This window comes from Macrobrachium nipponense, chromosome 1 (assembly GCF_015104395.2).
Source record: "Macrobrachium nipponense isolate FS-2020 chromosome 1, ASM1510439v2, whole genome shotgun sequence".
Lineage (NCBI taxonomy): Eukaryota > Metazoa > Arthropoda > Malacostraca > Decapoda > Palaemonidae > Macrobrachium > Macrobrachium nipponense.
Genome location: NC_087200.1, coordinates 133428635 through 133455020, shown reverse-complemented (window position 1 = coordinate 133455020; position 26386 = coordinate 133428635). Strand labels below are relative to the sequence as shown.

Below are 26386 nucleotides of genomic sequence, written 5' to 3'. Positions count from 1 at the left end.
CTTCTCACCTCGGTGGTAGCGGGTTCGATTCTCGGCCATTCCATTGAGGAGTGAGAGATGTGAATTTCTGGTGATAGAAGTTCACTCTCGACGTGGTTCGGAAGTCACGTAAAGCCGTTGGTCCCGTTGCTGAATAACCACTGGTTCCATGCAACGTAAAAACACCATACAAAAAAAAAAGTTAAATGAATGAGAAAAGTTATAGAAAAGGTGGTATTAAACCATCTCTCTGTTTAATCAAGGCCGATTCTATCATCTGACTCTTGTACCAACAGTTGCTGCTATATATTATATGTGACAAATTCCAGTTAATCATGTGGTTATGTTCATTTATATGGTTGAAAATAGCTGAGTTCTGTTGTCCATACCTAACTGACCGTTTATGTTGTTTTAATCCCTGGGGAAGTGATTTTCCTGTAAAACCGATGTAAGATTGGTCACAGTCCAGGCATGTGATTTTGTAAACGCCTGTGTCCTTAGGGGATGTCTTTTGTTGGGACGTTAATCAAGGGATTTGGCTAAGGTGTTTGGGTAAGTAAATGCAAAAGCGTTAGATTTTCCAAGAGTCTGGTTCGCCGTCTTAATCGTGTACAGGTGTGGAATTCTTATTTTATTGTTGGGTGTCTCTGGTCTTGTCCTGAGGGGGTCGGTAAAAAATTACGTTTGCTTTATGAATTGCTTTCTCAATTATATGATCAGGATACCTTAAAGACGAAAGCTGTTCGCGAATTAGTTCAATTCTTTTTCCAGGAAATCTGGGGAACAAATTCCTAAGGCTCTTTAAGAATATTCTTAAGGTATTCATTGAAATTGCCCCCTCCATCTTAATTACCCAAAATTTAGAATATCAATCTACATATCCCTCATCCACAGAGGATTTTTTTGTTTTTTATTGCATTTATCACTGTAGTTTCAAAGAAATTCCATGTACAGATTGGCTAAAACAGGACTTAAAGGACTATCCATACTACACCCGAATTTTTGCTCATAGAATGATTCCCCAAATGAAAATTCGTTATTAGATACGCATAATTCAACTAACTTTTCCCTCAAAATTTTTCCCTCGAAAACTGAATAACGTTCTGTACTGGTACTTTTGTGAATAGGGAATCCATGTCAAGGCTTAAAAGTTTTATGTTGTGAAGTGGTATATGTGCTTCCATGAATTTGTGACAAAAATCTTCCGAATGTTTAATGTGACTGGGAGAAAAATAGGTGCCTAAAAGGGGGAGAGGAGACCAGCTGACCATTTATAAATTTTTTAATTGAAAAGCTCCAGCATATGGAACGATGGGTCTGAATGGAAGATTGTCTTTGTGAGTTTTGGGAAGGCCATAAAAGTAGGGTAGTTTTGGACTAATTACTTTAAATTTCTCTAATAGTCCAATGTTCTTTTTGTCTTGGCCAATTAATCTTACTTTCTTAAAATATCCTGTGGGGACGTTTTGGGAGGGAATTTTTCATCGGTTTGTCATAGGTGTTTGTGTCGCTAAGGAGTTGGTTGATTTTGTCGAGGTAGAAGTCTTTGTCCCTGATTACGATTTTGCCGTCTTTGTAGGATCTACTTATTACAACATCTAACTTTTTTGTGGAGCCGGATGGCTTATCAATCTACAGGATATTTCTTATTAAGGTCAGTTGAAGCATTTACTAACACTCCTTTTAAACATATCTCTTCCAGCTGTGATTTTTGTCCGATATGAATTTATAAAAAGCCACTATGAAGTCTAGGTTGTGTTTACGGTCTAGCATAAGGACAAAGGATAAGCCTAGATTTCAGACTAAATGTTGGTTTACAGTAAGGGGGGATGATAAAAAAATTTAAATCTTTGTCTTGTTGCTCAAGATTATTCCATGCACTATTGTTTATTAAGAAATTTAACATGCGTAAAAGTCTGTTGGAATGAGTCGCGCTGTTATAGGCAGAAATGTCGGAACAAAACTAAATCAGATACTTGTATCTAATAACATATTTTCATTCAGGGAATCATTCTATAAGTATAAATTCGGGTGTAGTATGGATAGTCCTTTAGGTCCTGTTTTAGCCAATTTGTACATGGAATACTTTGAAACTTCAGTAATAAATTCAATAAAACCCAAAAACATGCTGTGGATGAGATATGTAGATGATATTCTTACGTTTTGTGATAATAGATGGGGCAATTTCAATGAAGTCCTTTCAAAATTAAACACATTAGTGCCCAGCGTCAAATTTAAAGTTGAATGGGAGACAGACAACAAAATTCCTTTTCTTGATGTTTTAACAATTAGAGACACGACAGAATACAAATTTACCATAAACAGAAAACCAACGTTCTCACTTTCATACATTCACTACTTTAGCTATCACAACATTCCTATGAAGATAGGAAATAGCTATTCTTAGAGTCTTATGAATCTATTCCCCAGATTTACTGGAAAAAGAATTTGAACTAATTCGTAAGCAGCTTTCGTCTTTAAGGTATCCTGACCATATAATTGAGTAAGCAATTCACAAAGCAAACGTAATTTTCTACCAACCCCCTCAAGACAAGACCAGAGAGACACCCATCTTAATCCTGTACAGGATTAAGACGGCGAACCAGACTCTCGGAAATTCTAACCCTTTTGCATTTACTTACCCAGACATCTTATCCAAATCCCTGATTAACATCCAGCAAAAGACATCCCCCAAGGACACAGGAGTTTACGAAATCCCATGCCTGGACTGTAATCAATCTTACATTGGTTTTACAGGAAAATCACTTTCCCAGGGATTAATACAACATAAACGGTCAATTAGGTATGGAAAACAGAACTCAGCTATTTTCAACCATATAAATGAACATAACCACATATTAAAGTGGAATTTGTCACATATAATTTATAGCAGCAATTGTCGGTACGAGAGTCAGATGATCGAATCGGCCTTGATTAAACAGAGACAGGTAATGAACATCTCAAAGGGCACATGGGATTCAGATGTCATTGATAAAGTTTTCATTCAACCAACACTTAAGAGAATTAAAGGAAGATTATCAGTGGGAGTGACCTAAATTGGCTTATCTGTGGATGGATCTCTTGGTATAAATACCACCTTTTCTGTAACTTTTCTCATTCATCTACCTGAAGAGAGAGACAGCAGTCTCTGAAATATAGTATTTTCTTTCTATATTTTGACGTTTTTATGGGCTCCTTTTATCAGATGTTATTTGTATATATATATATATATATATATATATATATATATATATATATATATATATATATATATATATGTGTGTGTGTGTGTGGTGTGTGTGTGTGTGTGTACACATATATATATATAAATATATATATATATATATATATATATATATATATATATATATAGTATATATATATTTATATGCGTGTGCTTGTGTATGTGTTTTGAAGATACATATAGTTAAAAATCTTAATTGTTTTTTAAAAAACGACGAACGCATATCAAATATTTCACGATAAAATCCAAAGAACAAAGCGAGAAAATTTAGACTTTTGCGGAAAAATAGAAAATGTCACGATACCAGAACTCCCCGAAAGCAACAGATATCAAATATGGTTGTCTGTTTTTAAAACCCATGTTTCGGACACTTCTAAAGATGGTCTTTTCCATTTCGTGTTTGACATAACTGGTAGGATTTTGCTTTATGGAAAAGAATTGAGTTACATTCCTGTGTTAGTCGCTGGCGAATATTAAATAGCAAACAATCTACCTTGTATGTAAACCATTTTTGGCACTTCTGCCACCCTGACATAATGAAGAATACTTATGATGGCAATGAGACGAGGTAATTTTCTTTTGAATCATCTTCTAGATTTATATACCATGAAATTTGTTTTTATGTCTGTGTCATTGCAAAATATTTATAAGAATATGTTGTAGAAAACTGTAAAACATAATCAGATATGTTTAAAATTTATTGATTGCTTCCGACAAGGAGGATTATTAATAAATTCCAATAAATATATCTAATATCATTTACAATTTTCTACAACAAAGTCGGACAAGTAGATTATACTTTATGTGGGTTAGTCTGTCTGCTGATCTGTCTGTCTGGCTATGACCACGATTACGCAAAAGCTGATGAACGTATTATGACGAAACTTGATGACAAGTTATTTGGTGACACGCTAACCATAATTAAGTTTTGATGTGAATCGATCAAACTCTTCCCTAAAACTCTGTCATCTAGAGGGCGCCACCCAAACAGATTTAACGAAATTTTACCCAATTCCGCTCAGTCTTTCTCAAGATATATTGTTACAATTCAGACACCTTTACCTTGGCGGAGATATGTGATCCTCAAACGCTCTTGCTAATTATCTCACAGCAGAAAAAAAATTGCAAACGTAATGATGTTTACACACTGTATTTCAATTTCAAAATTCAATCGTATATAGTCTGTCTTGACAGCTACATCAAACCTCACAAGTAAATCATTTCGATTCAAAACTCACCTGAACGTGCACATGCACGTATAGAGGTACACAAATGTATGTATTTTTTCATAAGTATACATGAGAGAACTTGAAAAGTACCTGCAGCATTAATGGAGTCGTTAGTATTACACTAAAGTGTGCTCGGAACTTATCTGATTCACTGGTCCCTAACGTCTTTTACATTGGGTATTTAGTGAATGAAACCCTCGTATTTTACAAACAAATTACCATAAATTTGTACACAGATACAGTCATACATATGCAAAAATATTAGGCTATATAACTACAAACCGGTAAAGTAGATTTCTTTTTGCCTCAAATGATTGAGGTTGAGCCTTAAAATTCATCATGAATATTGAATAAGTTGCTTGATGCTTCACATGTTTCACAGATGATTAATAAAACTAACAGATTCTCTCTCTCTCTCTCTCTCTCTCTCTCTCTCTCTCTCTCTCGTGCACACACACACACACACACAAAGTTTCCTCTATCTATCTGTTACTTGTCTCTCTCTATCTGTCTTTCCGTCTATCCATCTCGAAAGACCTTATCTTGCGTACAGGAATCTGTGAGGGTGATATTGATCAACTCAACTCGTCACTAGAACCAGTGTGCATCATAATATTAATGTTCGACTTCCAACTTAACTATACTGTCAACAGTGACAGCATTATAAGAGAGGGTCGAGACGGCAATTCCAGATTCTGGGGACTATACGAACAGTCCCAGCTTGGACTAAAACTTCTAACTGCTTATTGACATAGAAGCGAGTGGTAAGAGCGGGCTACCCGGGCTAGACGACGGCTAGACTATCATTGTTACACACACACAAAATATATCGCGATACATTAGGTTTCATTATTTTAGAAGATAAAGAGATTGAGCCGCAAAGCAGCTGAATGCATTATCATTTTTTTTCCTCTTCTGCAACGTAATTTTTCTGTTATATCCCATTGCTAATCTTTCGATATTCTAAATTGGTAAGAATTATATAATACATCTACCATGCTATTCACTCGTAAACTGTGGAATTCTCAACCCCCAGTGTTTCCTGTGTCGTATGACCTGCATTTTTTTTCAAGTGGCGACCTCTGCCATCACTTAAAGAATGAAGTCCATTAACACATTTTTTTTTTTTTTTTTTTTTTTTTTTTTTGTGCCCAGGTTTCAACTACAGGAAATCCCCTGGTTTCATTCATGACAAGGAAGAGTAGTATATGATATATATATATATATATATATATATATATATATATATATATATATATATATATATATATATACATATATATATATATATATATATATATATATATATATATATATACATATATATGTATATATATATATATACATACATATATATATATATATATATATATATATATTATATATATATATATATATATCTCGAGGCGTTACCAATAGAGAGACCCTTGCTGATATTAACTTATAACACCTTGGCCTCTCATTCGGTCCCGTCCGATGTGAGTCACAAATGTATTTCTGTGAAACCACGTGCTCATGTGTTCATCATTTCTATATACATTATATCTATATATCATATAATAGTATATATATATATATATATATATATATATATATATATATATATATATACACATATATATGATGTGTGTGTGTGTGTGTCTGTGTGTGTTTCATATATATATATATATATATATATATATATATATATATATAATATATATATATATATATATATATATATATATATATATATATATATATATATATATATATATATATATATATATATATATATATATATATATATATATATATATATATATATACATATGTTTAGAAAGATTAATAAACTGAGAGATAGAGCAGGATGTAAGACCAGTGACCTCACCCCATAATTACTCGCTGAAAACCCGAAGGCTAACACTCTTATGAAAAATATACATATTCTTTTGATTTTTTTTTTTCATAAATGAGCGTTACTTAGAGATAATTAAATAAAGAAATTATGCTTCGGTTTGGGTGTAGTAAATCAGAATAAGGCGAGGAGTTCCGTCAGCAGTAATCTTGTTAATGAAATTATTTACCAAGGTGACGTTTGCCAAAGGCGATTATGTAAACCCTTTTTAGACGAAGTGAGCATCCAAAGACTCTAGAATGACTTCTAGAGAGAGAGAGAGAGAGAGAGAGAGAGAGAGAGAGAGAGAGAGAGAGAGGAGAGAGAGAGCGCGTTTTGCGTAGGAGTGAAGGTATTTTCTCAAGGTAGCAATTATGGTCGGTTTTCCTACACATTTACCTGGAATCAACCTCATTTTAGCTTGTGTATTCCTTATAATATTAAGCAGTAAACCGTCTGGAGGAATACTGACTTTGCTTACAGTGATTATTTACGTAAAAATTATGATTTTTAGAAATTGATTCTGGCGCACTATATGGTAAAATGCGTTCTCAAGCATTTAGTCTTTGTAACTTTCTTTTCATCGGGGTAGCATTTAAGAAGCAATGTCACAGAAGTATTAATTACCTCTTAATAGCCCATACTTCTTCATAGCCCATGCTTAATAGCCCTATACTTCTTCAAATATAAGTATAGGTATTCGTAGCCTAATGGCCAGTAGCTCAACCCAAGAAATTTGGGAAGTTGGTAAAAGGTGTTGAGGACAGAAACTAAAATAAACTGGCCCCGAGCCAAATGAAACACGGCAATGGCTACAGAGGGATGAAGTCAAGAAGGAAAAATGAATGGAAATGATAACAGCGGCCCCGCCAAGAACTAAGATACCGTCCAAAGACCCAATAGAAACAGGAATTAACAAATCCTACCCATCACGCATGAAAGTGGCAATGTAAGTAGACCGAGACCATAAACCATATGCAAAGGCGAAATTCCGGGGTCCGGCGCTTGCACAGAAAGAACCAGTACAAAGTAAGGCATGGATTCGGTAGCAAAAAGCCCGTCCAGCTGAAAGCCTGTGCAGGAAATGCAACCAAAGCTAAGGTTAGCAAGTAATCAAGATAGTACGAAAACACCAAACCCTCTGATGGCGAACTGGTAGAAAAACAAACGATTCAGACAAAGGATCCCTCTGGGACTATGGTAATCAGAAACAGAAAATAGAAGTGATACGTGCCAGTATTCCAATGACTTGACCGCTGATTGGGACAAAAGTCAAGAAGAAAGTATCACTCATTAATGCTTGCAATGTAAAATGTGAACAGCAAGGAGGTGAAAAGGAAAGAAAGAGAAAAAAATTGAATAAATATCAAAACCGCTGAAATTAGAATATAAGAAGGAATATGGGGAATAATGCCAGTTGGAGATTGGTACCCATAATCATGAGGAATACTAAGGCAAGAAAATACCTAAGAATCCCTGAAAAAAGGAACTTGGAAAAACTAGATGCTGAAGTGGCTCCAGGACTCATGCAGAAGAGTGTAATATTAGAAGCAGCGTAAATAGTGAGAAAAGTTATGGATTCCTAAGGAAGGTAGGAATCTAACCCGGGGAAACCCCCGCCTAGAATAAATAAAAAACCACCCGCAGTCCAATATAAGGATGAACTGAGAATAAGACAATTAATAATTAATAATAATGGTAATAATAAATAATAATAATAATAATAATAATAATAATAATAAAATAATAATAAAAAATATCTAAAAACCTTCAGGGGTAAAAGGGGTTTGAAATTAATCAAACCCTGTGGATTTTTTTCGAACGTACCACTGAATCCGCCAATCTTCCTTTGGGATAGAATGAGAAAATAATGATAGAAAAGGATGCTAGTAACGATAGAAAACATTGTGCTAAACAATAGATGTACAACACACTTTGAAACAATTTATTAGAACGCTCTCTCTCTCTTCTCTCTCTCTCTCTCTCTCTCTCTCTCTCTCTCTCTCTCTCTCTCTCTCTCTTTAAGGAATATGGCATCCTTTCCTAAAGGACGGCATTGAAGCAACAGAAATTCCTCAAACAGCGAACAACAATTGAGGATTTCCTCACGTTAATATCTTACCGTATGTATGTTCATCGAATTGCATAATTGCCTGAAGGGGAAGTAACATTCTCTTACCCTTACCCTAAAGGAAGGGCCTCTTTTCGGAGGCAAGGGAAGTTTGGTAGCTAATTTTCACCCTTTCTACCATACTGGATAAATAACAGAAAGATAGATAAAAAGAATAATCAACGTTTAACGACCCAACCTTCATGGAGAGAGTGCTGGATCAAAATACCTGTTCACGAATCCTTTGGAACCACTTGGACCTTAGGTAAGTGTATTACAGTGTCTTCGCACAACCCTCCTCTGACCAACTAAACACAGCGTGGCACACGGAAGAAGAGGTCCCTGAACACATGGTAGGTTGGTTTAAACGAGCACTTGCCCTTACCACACGTATGGGCCATTAATGTGGTAAGGTGTTGAACGGGATAAGAGGCCAGATGTGGACCCCTGGACTTTCCAGACATCAAAGAGGCTGTAGACACAAACCTCCCGATGCTCGGACATTCTCTTCAAAGGATGAAAGGGATTAGTCCACCGGCATCCCATCCTTCATACCATCAGGACCTCAAATAAGACGGAATTTCGAGAATGTCTACCTCCTGGAGACATTGGTAGGCAACTTGATGTAAATACAAAGGGCATTTAGCACCTGAAAAGGTTACACGAATTTAACTATAGTCTTGGAGAACAGAAGAGGGGAAATTGGATTACCAAATGTAAATGAGAATCAAGCTAAGACAGCCGATGATAGTGTTTATTTGAAGAACTAGCTAAAAGATGATAACGTAACGTAAACTAACAAAGTGAAAAGGTTCGTCTTTTTATGAAAGAATTATAAAGAAAAAAGATACATACATACTACATATATAATATATATGTGTGTATAAATATATATATATATATATTAATATATATCTATATATATAATATATATACTATGTATGGTATAAATATATAGTATATATTATATATAATATATATATATATATTATTATAACATACATAACATACAAACATTATAACACACACACACACACACACCATATATAATATATTATATATATATATATATATATATAATATAATATATATATAATAATATATATATAGTCTATATGTTAATATATATGTCAATGTATATGTATATATAGTGTTCCTTATTTGAATTCCAGCCACTGATATTTCTTTCACATCCTTTCTGTAATTCCACTTACTCCTTAAGTTTGGGAAGTATTTCTAATAATATCAGTAAACTTAATCCAAATGATTAATTTCTCGCACATGTTACCATCATATTTTATGCGCGGCATCAACCTAAATTAGTTAATACTAAAGACTGAAGTCAAATTAATAATATCTTTGCATTCTTATTGAACGTTCAGATCATCCAGTTGTTAAATTAGAAAAGAGATCTCAGCGTCCTGGGCCTAAGTGGCGGCATGAAATCATTTTGTATTTAGAGTTGGCTTCTAAACTTTATCGTAAACGAACATAAGTAAATATGCCTACTTCTTCCCAATGTTTGAAATCCTATTATTCTTTCCTTTTTTTTTCCAATTTTTCAAATTTAAACTTTCGAAATGGTGGATTGTGTCCATACCAATTCGTAATATATTCGCATTCAAAATTTAATTATTTCTCGGATCAAAAATAAAACCTGTTAATTTATTTCATAAAAGTAGGGATTATTTTATCACTGAACTAAAACTTTACTATAAATGCCTTCTGAAATTTTAAATATTTTTCCAGAATATCCAGAACCCAGTGGAAACCATATTTACAACTATTTCAGGGACCATGGACCTAAATGGTGAGTGGCTTCTTAAGAAAAGTATTTATAATATTTTCCAAACCTAGAATATGAAGGAATTGGATAGGCCTAAGCATATATTATTGGTAAAATACCTGTTGGAGTAAAATCCCCTAAAAAAAACAAACATTAATGTTTTTGCCTGTTCATATCCAACGAAGATTTCCCTCTAATTGAATTTTCACTTTTATGGCTCCTCTGAGTTTTTTTTAAAGGTGCCCTTGGAAAGTTTCATTGAGAAGCTTTTGAGATTGGCTTTGCATGAATGTGTTCACATCTATTTATAATAATAATATGCCTTGTTAAAAAGGATGGCTTCATCGTGCGAATTGATCTTATATTCAGTTTTCTTAATTTTTCTTATAAGTCGCTTTTCTTGTGCTATAATATTGGGCATCTACTGTCCAGTGTTCATAATTTGGCAAATATAAGCAACGCTTATTCAGTAGTTTTAGTGCGCAAGGTAGTGAAAAATGGAGCGGTAAATCCGTAGACCTTTCGTTGGTGGCTCCTTTCGGATTCTTCTTCCTTCGTCTTTACCAGCAGATGGATTGTGGATATTTCGGTGCTTCTTTTGCAGTCTCTCTTGTCGACATGCTTCAACCAGTCCGTCACTGATGACCTACCACCAACAATGATAAGAGTTATGAGACTGGGTGCATGGGATTTCTTTGTAGGAAATAAAAACTGTCAGTCATCCACGTATCTATGAATGCACCCAGTGCTAACCACTGCCCTTATAAGGAATGATCTCGTTCCCTTAGTGTAAGTTCAGCTATGAAGCACCAATAACTTTTCTGTTGCTTTTCATTTCCGTCGGTACTAAAGTGGCTATGCTTCTTTAGGACCAGCTATTATTTCAAAGTAGCATTTTGATTAAAAAAAAGTGGGGGGGGGGGAGACCTCTAAAAGAAAGTTCAGAGTTATATTTGTCAGTTTCTCTTTAGTTTTTAATGTTTTATGGGAACAGTAAAATGCCAGAGTTATTTGAACCCTTTTTTCTTTTATAGCCCCTATTAACTGCTCAGAAATGATCACGCTATATTTTACACCATTCGTTCAATAGTTACAAGTTAATGTCAACCATTCCATTTAAAGCTGATAATTGTATTACAGTATTGTTGTTTACACCTGTGTACTGAGTGGTAACAAGTTGCTGGCACTTACCTTCAAAATTGTACTAGAATTATTTCCAGTTTGCGATTTCCTGAATAAAATGTCAGATGGTCAGACGGTCACAGGAGTTTATGAAACTATAGCCATCTATAAAGAGAATAGAAATTAGGGAAAGAGGCTTTCATTGCAATCGCTCTTGGTATTTTGCAACTAGATTTCAACGTTTATCTGTACATTCGCTTAAAGGTTTAGGTTTGAAACCCTGCATCAAAAGGTTCATGAATGATAATATTATTTATCAAAAACGATGAAATTTATGAATTTGAAGGTAAAAAAAAAGATATCCCATCTTTTGTAAAGGAAAAAAACAATTGAAGCAACTATTGCGCTTTCTCAATTTTATCTGTTGAATTCAACGCTGAAGACAGGAACTGACAGAAGAACGAAAAAGCAAATTTCACGAAAAAAAATGGAACTAAACTTGGCTCGCCACAGCTGATATCGGTGCAGAAAAAGTAAAAGCGTTTGTGAACATTTGTACTGGACTCTTTTCCGGCGTTCCGCTCCTGTCATTGACAAAGGGAGGAAATAAAAATAAGGAAATACGGATATTTCCAGAGTATTTCCATGGCTTCAAATGCTTTTAAAACATACTGCGAGTGCACATTTTTCCCGAATAAGGTAAAACCTATATTAGAAGAATCATACATGCTGTAGAAAAAATCCTTAACACCATAATTTGCTATACTAATTACTGTATTCCCTCCTGACAAAAACAAAATATAATGAAAATAATGAAATGCTAAAGTAAGGAAATGCGGATATTTCCGGAGCATTTGCCCAGCATAAAATGCTTTTGAAATATACTGCGAATACCCATTTTTTTTTTTTTCCGAATGAAATAGAACCTTTATTAGAGGAATCTTAAATTCTATAGTAAAATCCTTAACTTTCTGTAGAATAACACATATAATAATTACACCTTTCTGTGCTATACTAATTGTTGCATTTCTTCCTACCAAGAAAATTATGAAAAACACTAAAATAATGAAATACAGATATTTCGAAAGCATTTTCATTATCTTAAAATTATTTCAACATGTACGACAAGTATGTATTTTTGTCGTGTGAAATGGAACATTTATTAGAGGAATCTTAAATTCTGTAGCAAAATCCTCAACTTCTTGTAGAGTAACACATACTTACATAATTTTGTTACGAAAACTTTAGCATTTCTCCCTGACAAGAAAAAATTAAAAAGACCAAAATTATGCGATACTTCGAATACTTCATTGCCTTCTATCACGGCAAAGTCTGCAATTCAGAACAGTCTGCTAGCTTTAACAACCTTTCCAGCGAAAAAAAACATGCAAATGCAAAAGCAGAACCGTGCAAGGGAAAAGAAACTAAAAAACGTCCCGCAATTGAGCAACTGTCACTGCAACTCTCCACAGCGCAACGTCGAACAGCAAAAGGGGAAAAATAACAATAATAGGATTGCAAAGATGGTGAGAGAATATGAACCTTGAAACCACGCTAGTGAAAAATTTGTAAACGCTTCCAAAAACCACACATAAACATGCATAAGCCAGCCGCTTCTCTCTCTCTCTCTCACACACACTCACACACACACACACCCACCTACTCTCTCTCTCTCTCTCTCTCTCTCTCTCTTCTCTCTCTCTCTTCGGACGCTGGTGTGTGTGCGAGTGCGTGTGCGGAAACTGAGTGCATAACGTTTATCTTGATATACTGATGGTTTAATGCTATTCTTTGCTGATCCTTGGAGCTGATCGCGCTCTCACCATGGTCATTGTAACTTAGTTTTTTTTTTTTTCTTTCTTTCTTTTTTTTTTTTTTTGGAGCCTTCGAAAACATTCGGGTATTATCTTCAGTTCAGTAACCAATTCTGCGACCTTTTCATGCGACAATGCTGCTACATATGACCATACAGAAAAGCTTCACTCTACAGAATATTTTCTAGAACCTTTTTCTGGAAAGTGTGGCGAAGGTAGTAGAAGCCGTTACTCTTCTAAGGAAAGAAGAGAAGAGGAGGTTTCTTTTATTGATGCTGATATCTGGTATTCACTTAACCTGTTCTATTTTGCAAACCATGCTTGGTTAGTAAAGACCTTCAAGAATCATTCATACCCTATTTACTATTACACAGTTACACTGTTACACTATTGCACAATCATTACGCTCGGAATGTCTTCCTTGCTAACTTTCCAACTGGAGCTGGAGCTTGTTTTTGCAACAACCACTAACTTGTACCCACACTCAAAAGCACAAGTTTGTTGTTACTTGAATTTTTCCATTTTCTAATTAATAAAACAACAGACATATCTTTTTTTTTTTCTTTTTGTTTTTTTTTTGCCTTCACTTCTTTTCGAACTCATCAACGTAAGTTAACCAAATTCCTAATTACATGCGCATAACTTAATAATAATCCTTTTAAAGAGTCTATATTGTGTTAACTCACGTCTAATCAATCCTTAGTTCACATTGTAAATTAAAGTGAAACCAACAAAGCGGGAATCCTGAAATCTATAGGGATAAGTGGATCCCACAATAAAAGCCATCCTAAATTATCTTTTGGACAACAGATCTATTTCCCTTTAGAACCAAATAGTAGATTCTTTATGAGCATCATAATATCGTCATTATACAACTTTTCCTTCAACAGTCAGTTAGCAATTGTCTGCACTCTCATTCGAATCATAACTACTTTAAACAATTTCATATCTAGGGTTGTTCATGATCAGATATTTTGCTTACATTTTCAACCAAGTTTTGTACGCTTCTATTTTTACAAACCATCTCTTTTATCAGTTTAATTATTTCTCCAGTTCTTAGTTTGCTCGCACCCCTAACTACTACAACCGGACATTCATGCTTCTATACACAAAGGGCTCATAAAAGCGTTGTCATCTGAACCTACTGCTATCCTTACCTAAGGTCAAGTTTGACAATAAGAAACTACACAGCTCCTCGTAGAGAGAGGAAACAAACGACCAAAACAGTACTCAGATTCACTTTTTACAGTATTTAGCTATGTTGTTCAAGCCATCACAACTGCAAACACGTCTATAATGCTATAGCAAACAAAGTGGCATATAACAACACTAAAAATCCACAGTTCCAAGCTTGGACCAACACAGTTTATGGAAAGAACCAAAATCGTCTACAGTGAGACTAGAGTTTATCACCTCATTATAACGGAGGCGTTCAAAGTTCTCTTTAATGAAGTCACTATGTTTATGTACAGCTCGAATATATATCATCTTGAGTTATCAATACATATGCTGCAGAGAGAGAGAGAGAGAGAGAGAGAGAGAGAGAGAGAGAGAGAGATAGTTAATTGATTCGACTTACCAACCAATGATTGACTCATATTTAGGTTAAAACTGTTTTCATATCCAAAGGCTGTAATCAGACCTAACCTACTGCGATCTTTTACCGCACAGTTTATTTACCGATGACGCCTCCGCCATATTCTCGAAACAGCTGTGTGATTTATTGAAAACCCGAATTAGTTCACAGGTGACTCTGGATTTTACGACTCTGCTGTTGGAGTTAAACTGATTTAGTGATTTTTTTTATAGCAAATGTCTTTTCTGTTTATGTCCTCATATTATATATGTAATACACACACACACATATATGTATAGATATATATATATATATATATATATATATATATATATATATATATATATATCATATATATATATATATATATATATATATATATATATATATATATATATATATATATATATATATATATATATATATGTAGTGTGTGTGTGTGTACACGTGTGTGATATCAATACATATATGTGTAGTATATATAAATATGCATATGTATATATGTATATATACATGTGTGTATAGAATACATATGTATGTATACTATATATATATATATATATATATATATATATATATATATATATATATGTATATATATATATATATATATATATATATATATATATATATATATATATTATACATATATACAGACAGACAGACAGACAAACAGACAGACCAAACAGGCTTTCCTTATCTTTTTAGTTTTCCTTAAATCTATGGGACCATAGTTTCCTTATGAGTTAGTTTTGTATATCAATGGGAGGATGCACGTGAAATCATTCTCCTTGAATCAAGGCAAATTAGTAAAAAATCATAAAGTTGGTTAGCATAGTAACGTAAGCATTTAAATGATAATCACAGATCTTAACAAAACCATAACGCAAAATAAATTCCAGGAATATTTTAGTTTTTTGTAAAAGAAAACTATTGAAATGGCTATTTGTCTGTCCGTCCGCACTTTTTCTTTCGTCGTCAGATCTTAAAAACTACTGAGGCTAGAGCGCTGCACATTGGTATGCTGATTATCCACCCACCAATCATCATCTGGCTTCAGTAGTTTTAATTTTATATAAGAAAGTTAGCCATGATCGTGGGTCTGGCACTAATGAAGGTGCCAACAATACAGGCCACCACCTGGCCGTGGCTGAAAGTTTTATGGGACGCAGCCGAGAATTTCGTGGGCCGTGGCTGAGAGTTTCATACAGGATTATACGTTACACAGAGAACATTTTTTATATAATACTATTCGTTCCGCCACTTCGTCAGACTTGGTGGATGAAGAACGGGTATAGTTCGAAAAGAAATTTATCGAATATTGCTCTCTTGACAATTTCTTCTTGATTTAAAAGTGTGGCCAAATATGTAGTGTCCGTTTTTATACCCAGGTCATTCCAGTGAGAGACCAGAAGTCTCCTGTGCAGACTTATTTCCCTTTGGAGGTCCCTTTGGGGCCATTGTCTGTTGACTCTGTCCACGAGGGTTTTCAGCTGAAAGTTTGATTAAAGAAAGAAAGGAATGCAAAGAGAGTTAAGCTTGTTGTCTTAGTTTCTAGAACTCTTTAGTCCCTCTTCAAAAACAATCGCTCCCATTTCTTGCTAAAAATCATTGGAATTCTCCTGGCTCGCCTTTGTCCTCTTCTTTCTTCACGTCTTCTTCAGGCCCGGGCTAGAAAAGGACATTACACAGGTAAGCAACCCTATTGTTCTTGGGAGTCTTAAGATTGATTAATTAATTTATGAAACTGAGGCTGTCAATCCCAGCATCTGGACGCCCTCGGCCATTACATGCAGTGCCTGGAAAGTGAAAACTTGGAGTTGTTGGACGGCAAGTTCCAGAATTCCAGAAAATAAACCAAATGAAGTACAAGGACCTGAAGGCAGAACTGGGAGAAAACCCATAGTTGCGCAGAGAAGGAGCGGTTAGAGGTGTTGAACAGCAAGGCTAAAGAAAGAAAACACAATAAAGGTCAAGTTAAAGGGTAATGGTATCACAATAGTCATTTCTTGCTCGCGGTTTTGGCCAGTATCCAGCCGATGCTCGCGAGCAAAAGTGTTGTATCGTCACGCTAGGACCTCGTGGTTTCGAGGAGCAGTAGGAAAAAGTAAACAAAACTGATCAGCTGATATCATCATGGCGCCCAGAAATTGTCGGTCTGTTGCAAGATGTTCTGCAGTGATGTGTTTTCTTGGAATCACGTGAATGCCAGAGTAACAATAAACGTTTGTGGGTTCGAGAGTGGCTCAGGAGAAGAGAAGAGACTTTGTCTGAGAGAATGTCCTATCAGCAGCAGCCATCTTGTGTGTTTACACTACGCGGTCGCTCGCGGTTCGTGCTCGGTGCTTCCCGTCCAGTCAGGAAGCCAAAATCTCGAGCTTAAAAGCTCCCGGATTTCCATTTTCGGCAGCAACGGCTCGCTGCTGGAGAAAAAAAGGCCTAGTGTGAGCCACCTTAAAAGTGGATGCACTAAAGTCAAAGGGTCGCTGCAAACACCCTCTATAGTAGATTCAGTTCAAACGTGCATCTGACTTCTAGGCCCGTCCCTTACGACGCTCCTGATTGGCTGTTGACAAGCCAATGACAGGTCTGGAAACTCTCAGTCTCTCTCGAGAGTTCACATAGGCAGGATGTATGCTCCACCTCTCCTGAGGGATGCTTTTGAAAGACGTATCCCTCAGGAGAAGTGAACTCTCAAGAGACATCTAATGCACGGTTGATGTGAATCTGCTATAGTCATACTCACAGTGCACCACGTGAAGTGCACTGTCAGCACCAACCTCCTACGGTCCTTCCCTTTAAGCTTTCCTTTCGCTCGAGCTGCAATTAACCTTTCGTTACAAAGAGAGAGAAGTCACATGAGGCGAATATGTGCGATAATTACGTGATCTTTTGTTTCTCCAGTCGTTACTCCCTTCCAATAAGTCCTACTAAAGTCTGTAGGATTGTACGGTTCACTCATCATCAGCTATGATTATTAAGCTATTTGATGGTTTCCAGACCTCTGGGCAAGTCATTTCTGCTCATAATTTTAACGTACTTGTCAATATCAAGGGATATCTAGCAACCTTGGCATAGAAGCAACGACGTGTTCTTTTCTTTATAATTATGTAGTTTACGAAAGCCCAAAGGACATTATTTATTCTTTGGCTTCGTATCAAATGAATTACCATTATTTACTTCCCTCGTCCATAATAGAAATTTCTCGTTAGCTAGTAGGCAAAAGTCATAATTTCCATTATAATGTCACCACGGACGAGTTAATTACCATAAATAGGAAGGGAAGTGGATCATGCCTGACGGCCTTAATGAGATGATCTCGGTGATAAACATCAGACTTTCCCATCGATCATTTTCTGTCGAAATATTTCCTGGTTTTAAATCTTTGCTAGCATGACAGCATATTGAGACAGACAAGTGTGTGTGTGTGTGTGTATAGTCATTAGCATCTTCTCAACGTTGCTGGGAAATGATAGTTAGATTTGCTTCGGTGTCGTCAGGATTTAATGGTGATGGCTTTTATGTATGGATGTAAGTATGAAAAGATATATATATACTTGAGAATATCCTTAAATCCACGGTAGAAAGGAAAGTGAAACAAGGACTTGGAAAAAGCACTTTCGTAGTTTATTCTACATTTTTAAGTTCACATAAACTACGAAAGTGCTTGTTCTAAGTCTCTGTTTCACTTTCTTTCTACCGTGGATTTAAGTATATATATATAATATATATATATATATATATATATATATATATATATATATATATATATCTATATATATATATATAGATAGATATATATATATATATATATATATATATATATATAATATATTTATATATATATATATATATATATATATATATATGTGTGTGTGTGTGTGTGTGTGTGTGTGTGTGTTTATATATATATATATATATATATATATATATATATATATATATATATATGGGGATACAATCGACAATGAAGTAAAATCCTTCTGTAGTTTACAAATATATATTTCTTGTACAGGATTAAAGCTTTCGACCATCAGCTGTGGTCTTGTTCACTAAAATGTGATATGCCACCTCAAGGAACTGACAAGTAGGAGCACAAACATACTTTTTATAATAATTGAAAAAACAATAAAGATCAGGTAACAAGCTAGTTTATTATTATGAATGATCAGGCGGTTGAGCCCTCGTCCTTTCCAGAAAACCACACAATAAATTTTAAAGTACAAAGGTTGCTTTTGCATGTAACGACAGGACTTTGAAACGGGTAGTAGAAGGGGCGTTAATTTCCTTAAATGAGACCTTTACAGGAAATACTGAATTACAGATAATACAGCTATTTGTGAAGAGATATGTAAAAAAGGGAAGATTTCAGACTATAAGAATATATTTGCCAATGATGATGCTGCTTCCTCTCCTGTTTACTCCACTCAGGTCATTTCTCCAACAAACCACCCAACCAGCATAGAACAAGCAGTTGACAATAGAAACATTCCCTCACGAAGATCAAGACGAATTCTGGAAAGGACGAGGGCTCAACCGCCTGATCATTCATAATAATTAACTAGCTTGTTACCTAATTTTTATTGATTTTTCAATTGTTATAAAAAAAGTATGTTTGTGCTCCTACTTGTCAGTTCCTTGAGGTGGCATATCACATTTTAGTGAACAAGACCACAGCTGATGGTCGAAAGCTTTAATCCTGTACAAGCAATATATATTTTAAACTACAGAAGGATTTTACTTCATTGTGGATTGTATCCCCATTTACTTAGAGGTACTACGTAGTACCTGGCTTCTGCATATATATGTGTGTGCGTGTATGTGTGTGTGTGTAAATCAATATATATTTTTTCAAATGTTACTTAATAATATTTATCTCTTTGATGTAAAGAATGGAATTTGGAAGGAATCTTCACAAGGTTTTTGACATAAAGACCGACTACTGACGAATCACCTTGATATAGATATAATAATAATAATAATAATAATAATAATATAATAATAATAATAATAATAATAATAATAATAATAATAATAATAATAATAATAATAATAATAATAATAATAAAGTGCATTTCCTGCTTTTGTATAAAATCACATACTTGGATACTTACAATCATTTGCATTTTCTGATTTCCTTTTTTTTTTAAATTCAACCTCATAAGAGAAGCACCTTTTAATGGCTGAATTTTATTGCTTAATGGCTGATGAAATGAAAACCCTCCAATCATATATAATAATCCAGTTTTACCAAAAAAAAAACATCACCTGTAATTCCTGATGAAATTTTCTAGGTATATCGCCATGTCATTTAATCAGGGTCCAAAACTTCTAAAAAGTGAGCTGGGGAAATGCGTTAAAAGAAATGACGGGTCCGGCTTTTATCACCTGCCTTAATGCAAACAGGATTAAATGTCCCTCTCCGGCCACAGGTGTGCTGGCTCTCATTCCCTGGAGAAGAGCAATGAGGCTCGGCCGCCTGTCGCACTGCGCTCTCATCTTCGTCGTCTTGTGCAGCTTCGTCAAGTTTTTCCAGTTACCATTGCAGCCAGAAGAGGTAAGTCTTAGAAATGACACTTTTTACATTTTTTTTTTTTTCTAGGCGTTATCGGCGTGACGCATTTAACTTTATATTGTACTTAATATTTCATAGTTTCAGGACAATTTCTATGAAATTAAAATACTCTAGAAATAAAACGCAGTCCATAGGCTGTGCAGGCACCACATTAGACCTATGTTCTCTATCGTGTCTACTGAGGTATTATAGTGCTGTAAAGATTTTAGGGTATTTTCCAATAAAGAAATATATAAAAAGCTCAATTCTATTACCTTACAATGCACTGTCAAATACCAGGCCATTAAAGACATCACCCCCATAGGGAAGTAGTGCCATCAGTGCTCCTCGTGTGGTGCTCTGTAGGCATTAAGAAAGGGTGTTTGCAACATCTCTTCTGCCCCTACCCACTTCTTAACATTCTACTTTACTGCTTCAGTGATTGACTTGGCAACCTAGACTCCTATGAAATCAGTCATTTAAAGATAGATGTATCACTGAAAGTATCCAAATAACAATGTTCTAATATTGTTGAAAAATAAGCTTTACGTAGCTCTTATTGAAAGGTTATTGAAAGTTGTATGTGTATATGTATATGTTTATATTTAAACTGCAAATCCTTGCTCTCTCTCTCTCTCTCTCTCTCTCTCGTCTCTCTCCCCCTCCTCTCTCTCTCTCTCTCTATAAATATATATATATATATAATATATATATATATATATATATATATATATACTATATACTTATTATAAATATAATATACATATTATAAATATCTATATATATATATATATATATATAAGAAAAGAAAGAGATAGAGAGAAGAGAGAGAGAGAGAGAGAGAGAGAGAGAGAGAGATAGAGAGAGAGAGAGAAGAGAGAGAGAGAAGAGTGAGGAGAGGAGAAGAGTAGCGAGAGAGAGAGAGAGAGAGAGAGAGAAAGCAAGGATCTGCAATGAAATCCATCTTTTTATTTGAAATATAAAATGGTGAGCATTCGCCCACCGGATGATATACATAGCGTATGTTTTCATTTTGTCTATGACGTCAGCGCGATCAATTTTTATGTAAGGGTAAAGGTGGATGTGATTGTTAAGATCATTGTGGCTAAAAGAGAGTAGAGTCATTAAAGCTAATGGCCAGTTCCATTTGGAAAAGTTGACGTTAAGGAAATATAAACAAGACCAAAAACGTTATTCTAAAATACACTGAAATGAAAGTGTGGGTAAGCATAAAAACATGCAAAGAGACACGGGTACATACACAGACCCCAGCAGGGTGGTAGTGGCGTCAGTGCACCTTATGTTGTGCACTGTAGGCATTACTTAAAGTTCTTTGCAGCTTGCCTTCGGCTTCTATCTGCTGCCACTTTCACTCCTTTTACTGTACCTCCGGTCACATTCTCTTTCTCTCATCTTACATTCAACACTTTCCTAACAATTGTTTCATAGTGCAACTGCGAGGTTATCCTCCTGTTACACCTCTCAGACCTTTTATTGTCAATTTCCCTGTCAGCGCTGAATGACCACGTAGGTTCCAGCGCTTGCCTTTGGTTTAAATTCTATATTTTATTCTACTTAACAAAGATAAATACACCTAGACAGACACACAGTTTATACATGTATACTTTACATACGTTTATACATACAGATGCAAAGATACACAAGGTTACAAATACATATAGTACGGAAATAAACACAAGCTGCATATGTATTGAATATATGGACGCTTACACAAGGACACAAACGCACAGGCTGTCATTTCCCATCATGGTAAAAGTATTACGGTCGCTGTCTCCCGTTTTGGTGGGATAATCCTGACAGTCGCCTTTGTCGTCTGTACGAGATTCTTTCTGTTCTTGCGACGCCCCGGAGGTTCGGGGCCGATTGGGTACGGGCGGGTGGGGGGGGGGAGGGGTGTTGGGGTGGGAGGGTCTTATCAGCGTAACTCCGTGGCACCTGTGTCGTGTGTGTTACCGCTGACAGACGTCACGTCACTGACACCTGTGTTAACAGAGGAGAGGCAGCGGTATGCTGCGTAGTGGCAATGTTACATAAGTGTGCGCGGTGAATATATATATATAATATATATATATATATATATATATATATATATATATATATATATATATATATATATATATATATATGTGTGTGTGTGTGTGTGTGTGTGTGTGTGTGTGTGTATGTATGTATGCATTATAGCTCTTTTAAGCCCAATCAACTATATTTGCTTTGATAATTATTTCTCCACACACCTGGGTAAGTAAGTAAATATATCAATCAAATTAATTTGTAGTCTGTGGTAAATCGTCAACAGCTGCTGAACATTTGCCCTCGTGCTCTTAAAACTTAGAAATGTGATTTATAAACAGGATGACATCTGGCGACGAGAGTACTATTTTCTCTTGTAAAATCTTTATAAAATTAATTTTTTTCCCAAAAAATAGTTTATCACACCTTTCATAAACAACATATAATCAAATCTTGGTATTCAGTTGGGTCTTCAAGATGTTTTACGTGCACATTGCACATTTACTTATTATTTCCTTCATTGAGGTACTTGTGGAAACTATGCATTTACATTTATTTGTAAGACACTGGTTAGTGACTCTATAGCTAATATCCTCAGGCCTTTAGCTGTGTAACAGCCTTTACGAAATACCTTTGCTTGTTTGTAAATTCCAATTAACGAGCTTCAGGTTTTGTAATTGCTTATATATTTATTGTTGTCAGTCATTATTTTTTTTATTTGTCGGTGTTTCATAGATATTATTATTGGCTCTGCTAATTCAAATCTGTTAAATGTCATCTGTCGTCTATATTCTGCTTTTCTTTTCGTATGCCTCAGTCTTCCTGTTCAACCTCTCTAACCATTACATCTTAATGCAGCTGTGGAGTTTTTCCTCAGTTCCACCTTTAGATCCTCGTACTACATCTCCTTTATTCTCTGGCTCTCTTTATGCTGCTTTCCAACCATTCCAATTCCCTCTTGTCCCTGTCCTCAGCGCGGAACAGGAGAAAGTGCTCCAGCCTTTGGCTTCACAGGCTAAATTTTATAAATCAATCCGTCAGTCATCGTTTTGCCTTCTCTTCCCATCCTTTGTTTATCATTCATAGCCACTGTAATTTCTGAAGCTTGCTATGTGTTTGTGGTTTTTCGTTCTGCATGCTTGATTCTGTTGAATAAAATGGCAGAATTAAGCGAATTAATCTTATGCATTATTTTTTTTCTTTTTTTCTTATTTCTCCCATCTCTTGCTCAGCGATACATCTTAATAACTGGCCGATATTCTTATTGGGATAAATCTAAATACTGCTGAAAGCTATATGCTGGTATCATCAGTATATTAGTATACAGGAATGGTGGATCTCAGGTTCAGGTCAAGCTTGACCTGGACCTGAGATCCGCCATTTCTGTATACCAATAGACTGATAATACCAACATTGGCAAGCAAAATCCTGTTCTGAATAAAATATCACATTCAGCATTATTTACATTTATCTTAATATGAATATTGGCTAATTATTAAGAAGTATCGCTGAGCCAGAGAAGCAAGGAATAAGAAAAATAGAAAAGATAATATATAAGATTAATTCGCTGAATTCTGCCATTTTATTCAACAGAATTTGTTTAAAAGATTGTCTACTTTAATAATAATAATAATAATAATAATAATAATAATAATAATAATAATGTCTTGTTCAATAGGATGGCAGCGTCATTTTATTTAATCTTATGTTATAATTAACTCAAACGATGCAGCCATTCTATTTAACAGGACTTGTTTAAGAGAAGGTCTACTTCCTTCTGAATAATAATAATAATAATAATAATAATAATAATAATAATAATAATAATAATAATAATAATAATCAGAAGAAAACCAACATCAACAAGATTATATAAAAAGATATATAAAAAAGCAAGTTCATACAATACACACGCTTCTTCTTCCCAGATGTATCCTACAGAGTCCCACCGGAAAAGGAAATTATTTTACGGGGCGAACAAAAGGAACTTAACTTCGCCGGAGGCGAGAGGACTCAAGTCTCCCGAGGAAGGAGGAGGAGGAGGAGGTGGAGGAGGCGAAGAAGAAGAAGAAGAAGACGGCGCCGGAAACCCGATACTAAACCGGACACATGTTTGGGAGGACAACGACAGCAACACATCCAAGAGTTTTCCGTATAGGTCAGATGAGCTTCCACACCTCCCTACCCCCCCCCCCCCCCCCCGCCCGCCCCCCCCCCCTCCCCCCCCCCCAGCCCCCGCCGATGATTTTATTGTTCGTGTTCCGTTCTTATTTCTTATTCTTATTTTTAGTTCTTATTTTTCTTTTCATTTCTTATTGATATTTCTTATTCTTTTTCGCATTTTTTTCTTCTTACTTCCTATTCTTATTTCTTCATCTTGTTTTCATCTCTTATTTCTAATTCTTATTTCTTCGTCTTATTCTTATGTTTTATTTTATCCATCATATTCTGGTTCTGAGTTTTATTTTTTATCTTATTCTCATTGTTTATGGATTTTTATTTCTTATTTTTATTGCTTATTTCTTTTTCTTATTCTTATATCTTATTCTTATTTATACTTTCTTGGTATTGCACTGAGCAGATTATTCATTCTTCGTTATTTAATTTTTTTTATGAAATAAAGTTTCTGTAGCTTAAATGGATTATTTCTGGTCCCTATTCTGCACTTCTATACTCATTCTTCTTGATTTGACCAGTTTACCTATCTTGGCTATTTCGTGCACAGATTAACATCATTGATAGTACTAACAACTCTTTATAGCTTAGTCTGTAAATTATTCTGTGCCTCAAGCTTAAAAATTCTATCAGTTACGACATTTTCTTACAGACTTTGACGTGGGTTATTGTATCCAGGTGCTCATGAGGAGAATTATACATTATATATATATATATATATATATATATATATATATATATATATATATATTATATTATATATATATATATATATATTTATATATATATATATATATATATATATATATATATATATATATACACATATATATACGTATATATATATATGTATATATTTTTTTTCAGGTATTTAATCAATGAGGAAAAAGGCTTGTAACGAGTTGACTGAGATTATCAACATTGTGCCAATAGCTCCCTCCAGCGTATACAGTCGAAAGATGATTAGGTAGGTAAATAATGTTTTCGTAGAATTAACAGTATTATACTGATGCTGCTGCTACTACTATATTATTATAATAATAAATAATAATAATAATAATCATATAATAAATAATAATAATAATAATAATAATAATAATAATAATAATAATAAATATAAATAATAATAATACAATAATAACTTATAATTAATAATAATATATGATATAATAATAAATAATTAATAATATCAATATAAGTATAATTAATAATAATTAATAACTAATAATTAATTAATTAATAAAATTAATTAATAATTAATAATACTTATAATAATTAATAATTTAATTAATAATAATTAAAATAATTAATAATAACTAATAATAAGTAAATAATATAATTAATATTAATAATTAATAATTAATTAATAATAATTAATTAATTCATAATAATAAATATAAACTAATTATAAATTATAATTAATAATAATTAATCAATAATTCTAATAATAATAATAATTAATAATAATAATTATAATTAATAATTATTAATTAATAATTATAATTCTAACTATTATAACTAAATAATGTAACTCGATAATAATTAATAATAAATATAATAATAATAATAATAATATTTAATAAAATAATAATATATTAATATTATAACTATAAATAATAATAATAATAATAATAATTAAATAATATAATTAAATAATAAATAATAAAATAATCATCAATAAATAATAATAATAATAATAATAATAAATATAATAATTAAATAATAATTATAATCCATAATATAATTAATAATAAATATATTATAATAATAACTTACTAATATAATAATAATAAATAATAATAACTAATAATAATAATAATAATAATGATAATAATAAATAAATAATAATAAATAATATAATTTATCATAATAATCTAATTAATAATATAA

The 26386-nt window shown here is 33.8% G+C and overlaps 2 protein-coding genes across 2 annotated transcripts in view; both read left to right on the top strand.

The window, feature by feature from the left end:
• The window catches only part of LOC135218942 (uncharacterized), a 30905-nt gene extending 5721 nt beyond the window's left edge, over positions 1-25184 (top strand). The window contains exons 2-5 of the mRNA XM_064255382.1: positions 10188-10248; positions 20169-20293; positions 24250-24479; positions 25175-25184. Of these exons, the coding sequence (XP_064111452.1) occupies positions 10236-10248; positions 20169-20293; positions 24250-24479; positions 25175-25184 (378 nt within the window). The 5' untranslated portion in view covers positions 10188-10235. The remainder of the gene's footprint in view (positions 1-10187; positions 10249-20168; positions 20294-24249; positions 24480-25174) is intronic.
• Positions 24357-26386, top strand: part of LOC135220283 (beta-1,3-galactosyltransferase 2-like) — a 28769-nt gene continuing 26739 nt past the window's right edge. Inside the window, exons 1-2 of the mRNA XM_064257540.1 lie at positions 24357-24479; positions 25364-25463. Coding sequence (XP_064113610.1) covers positions 25375-25463 — 89 coding nt within the window. The 5' untranslated portion in view covers positions 24357-24479; positions 25364-25374. The remainder of the gene's footprint in view (positions 24480-25363; positions 25464-26386) is intronic.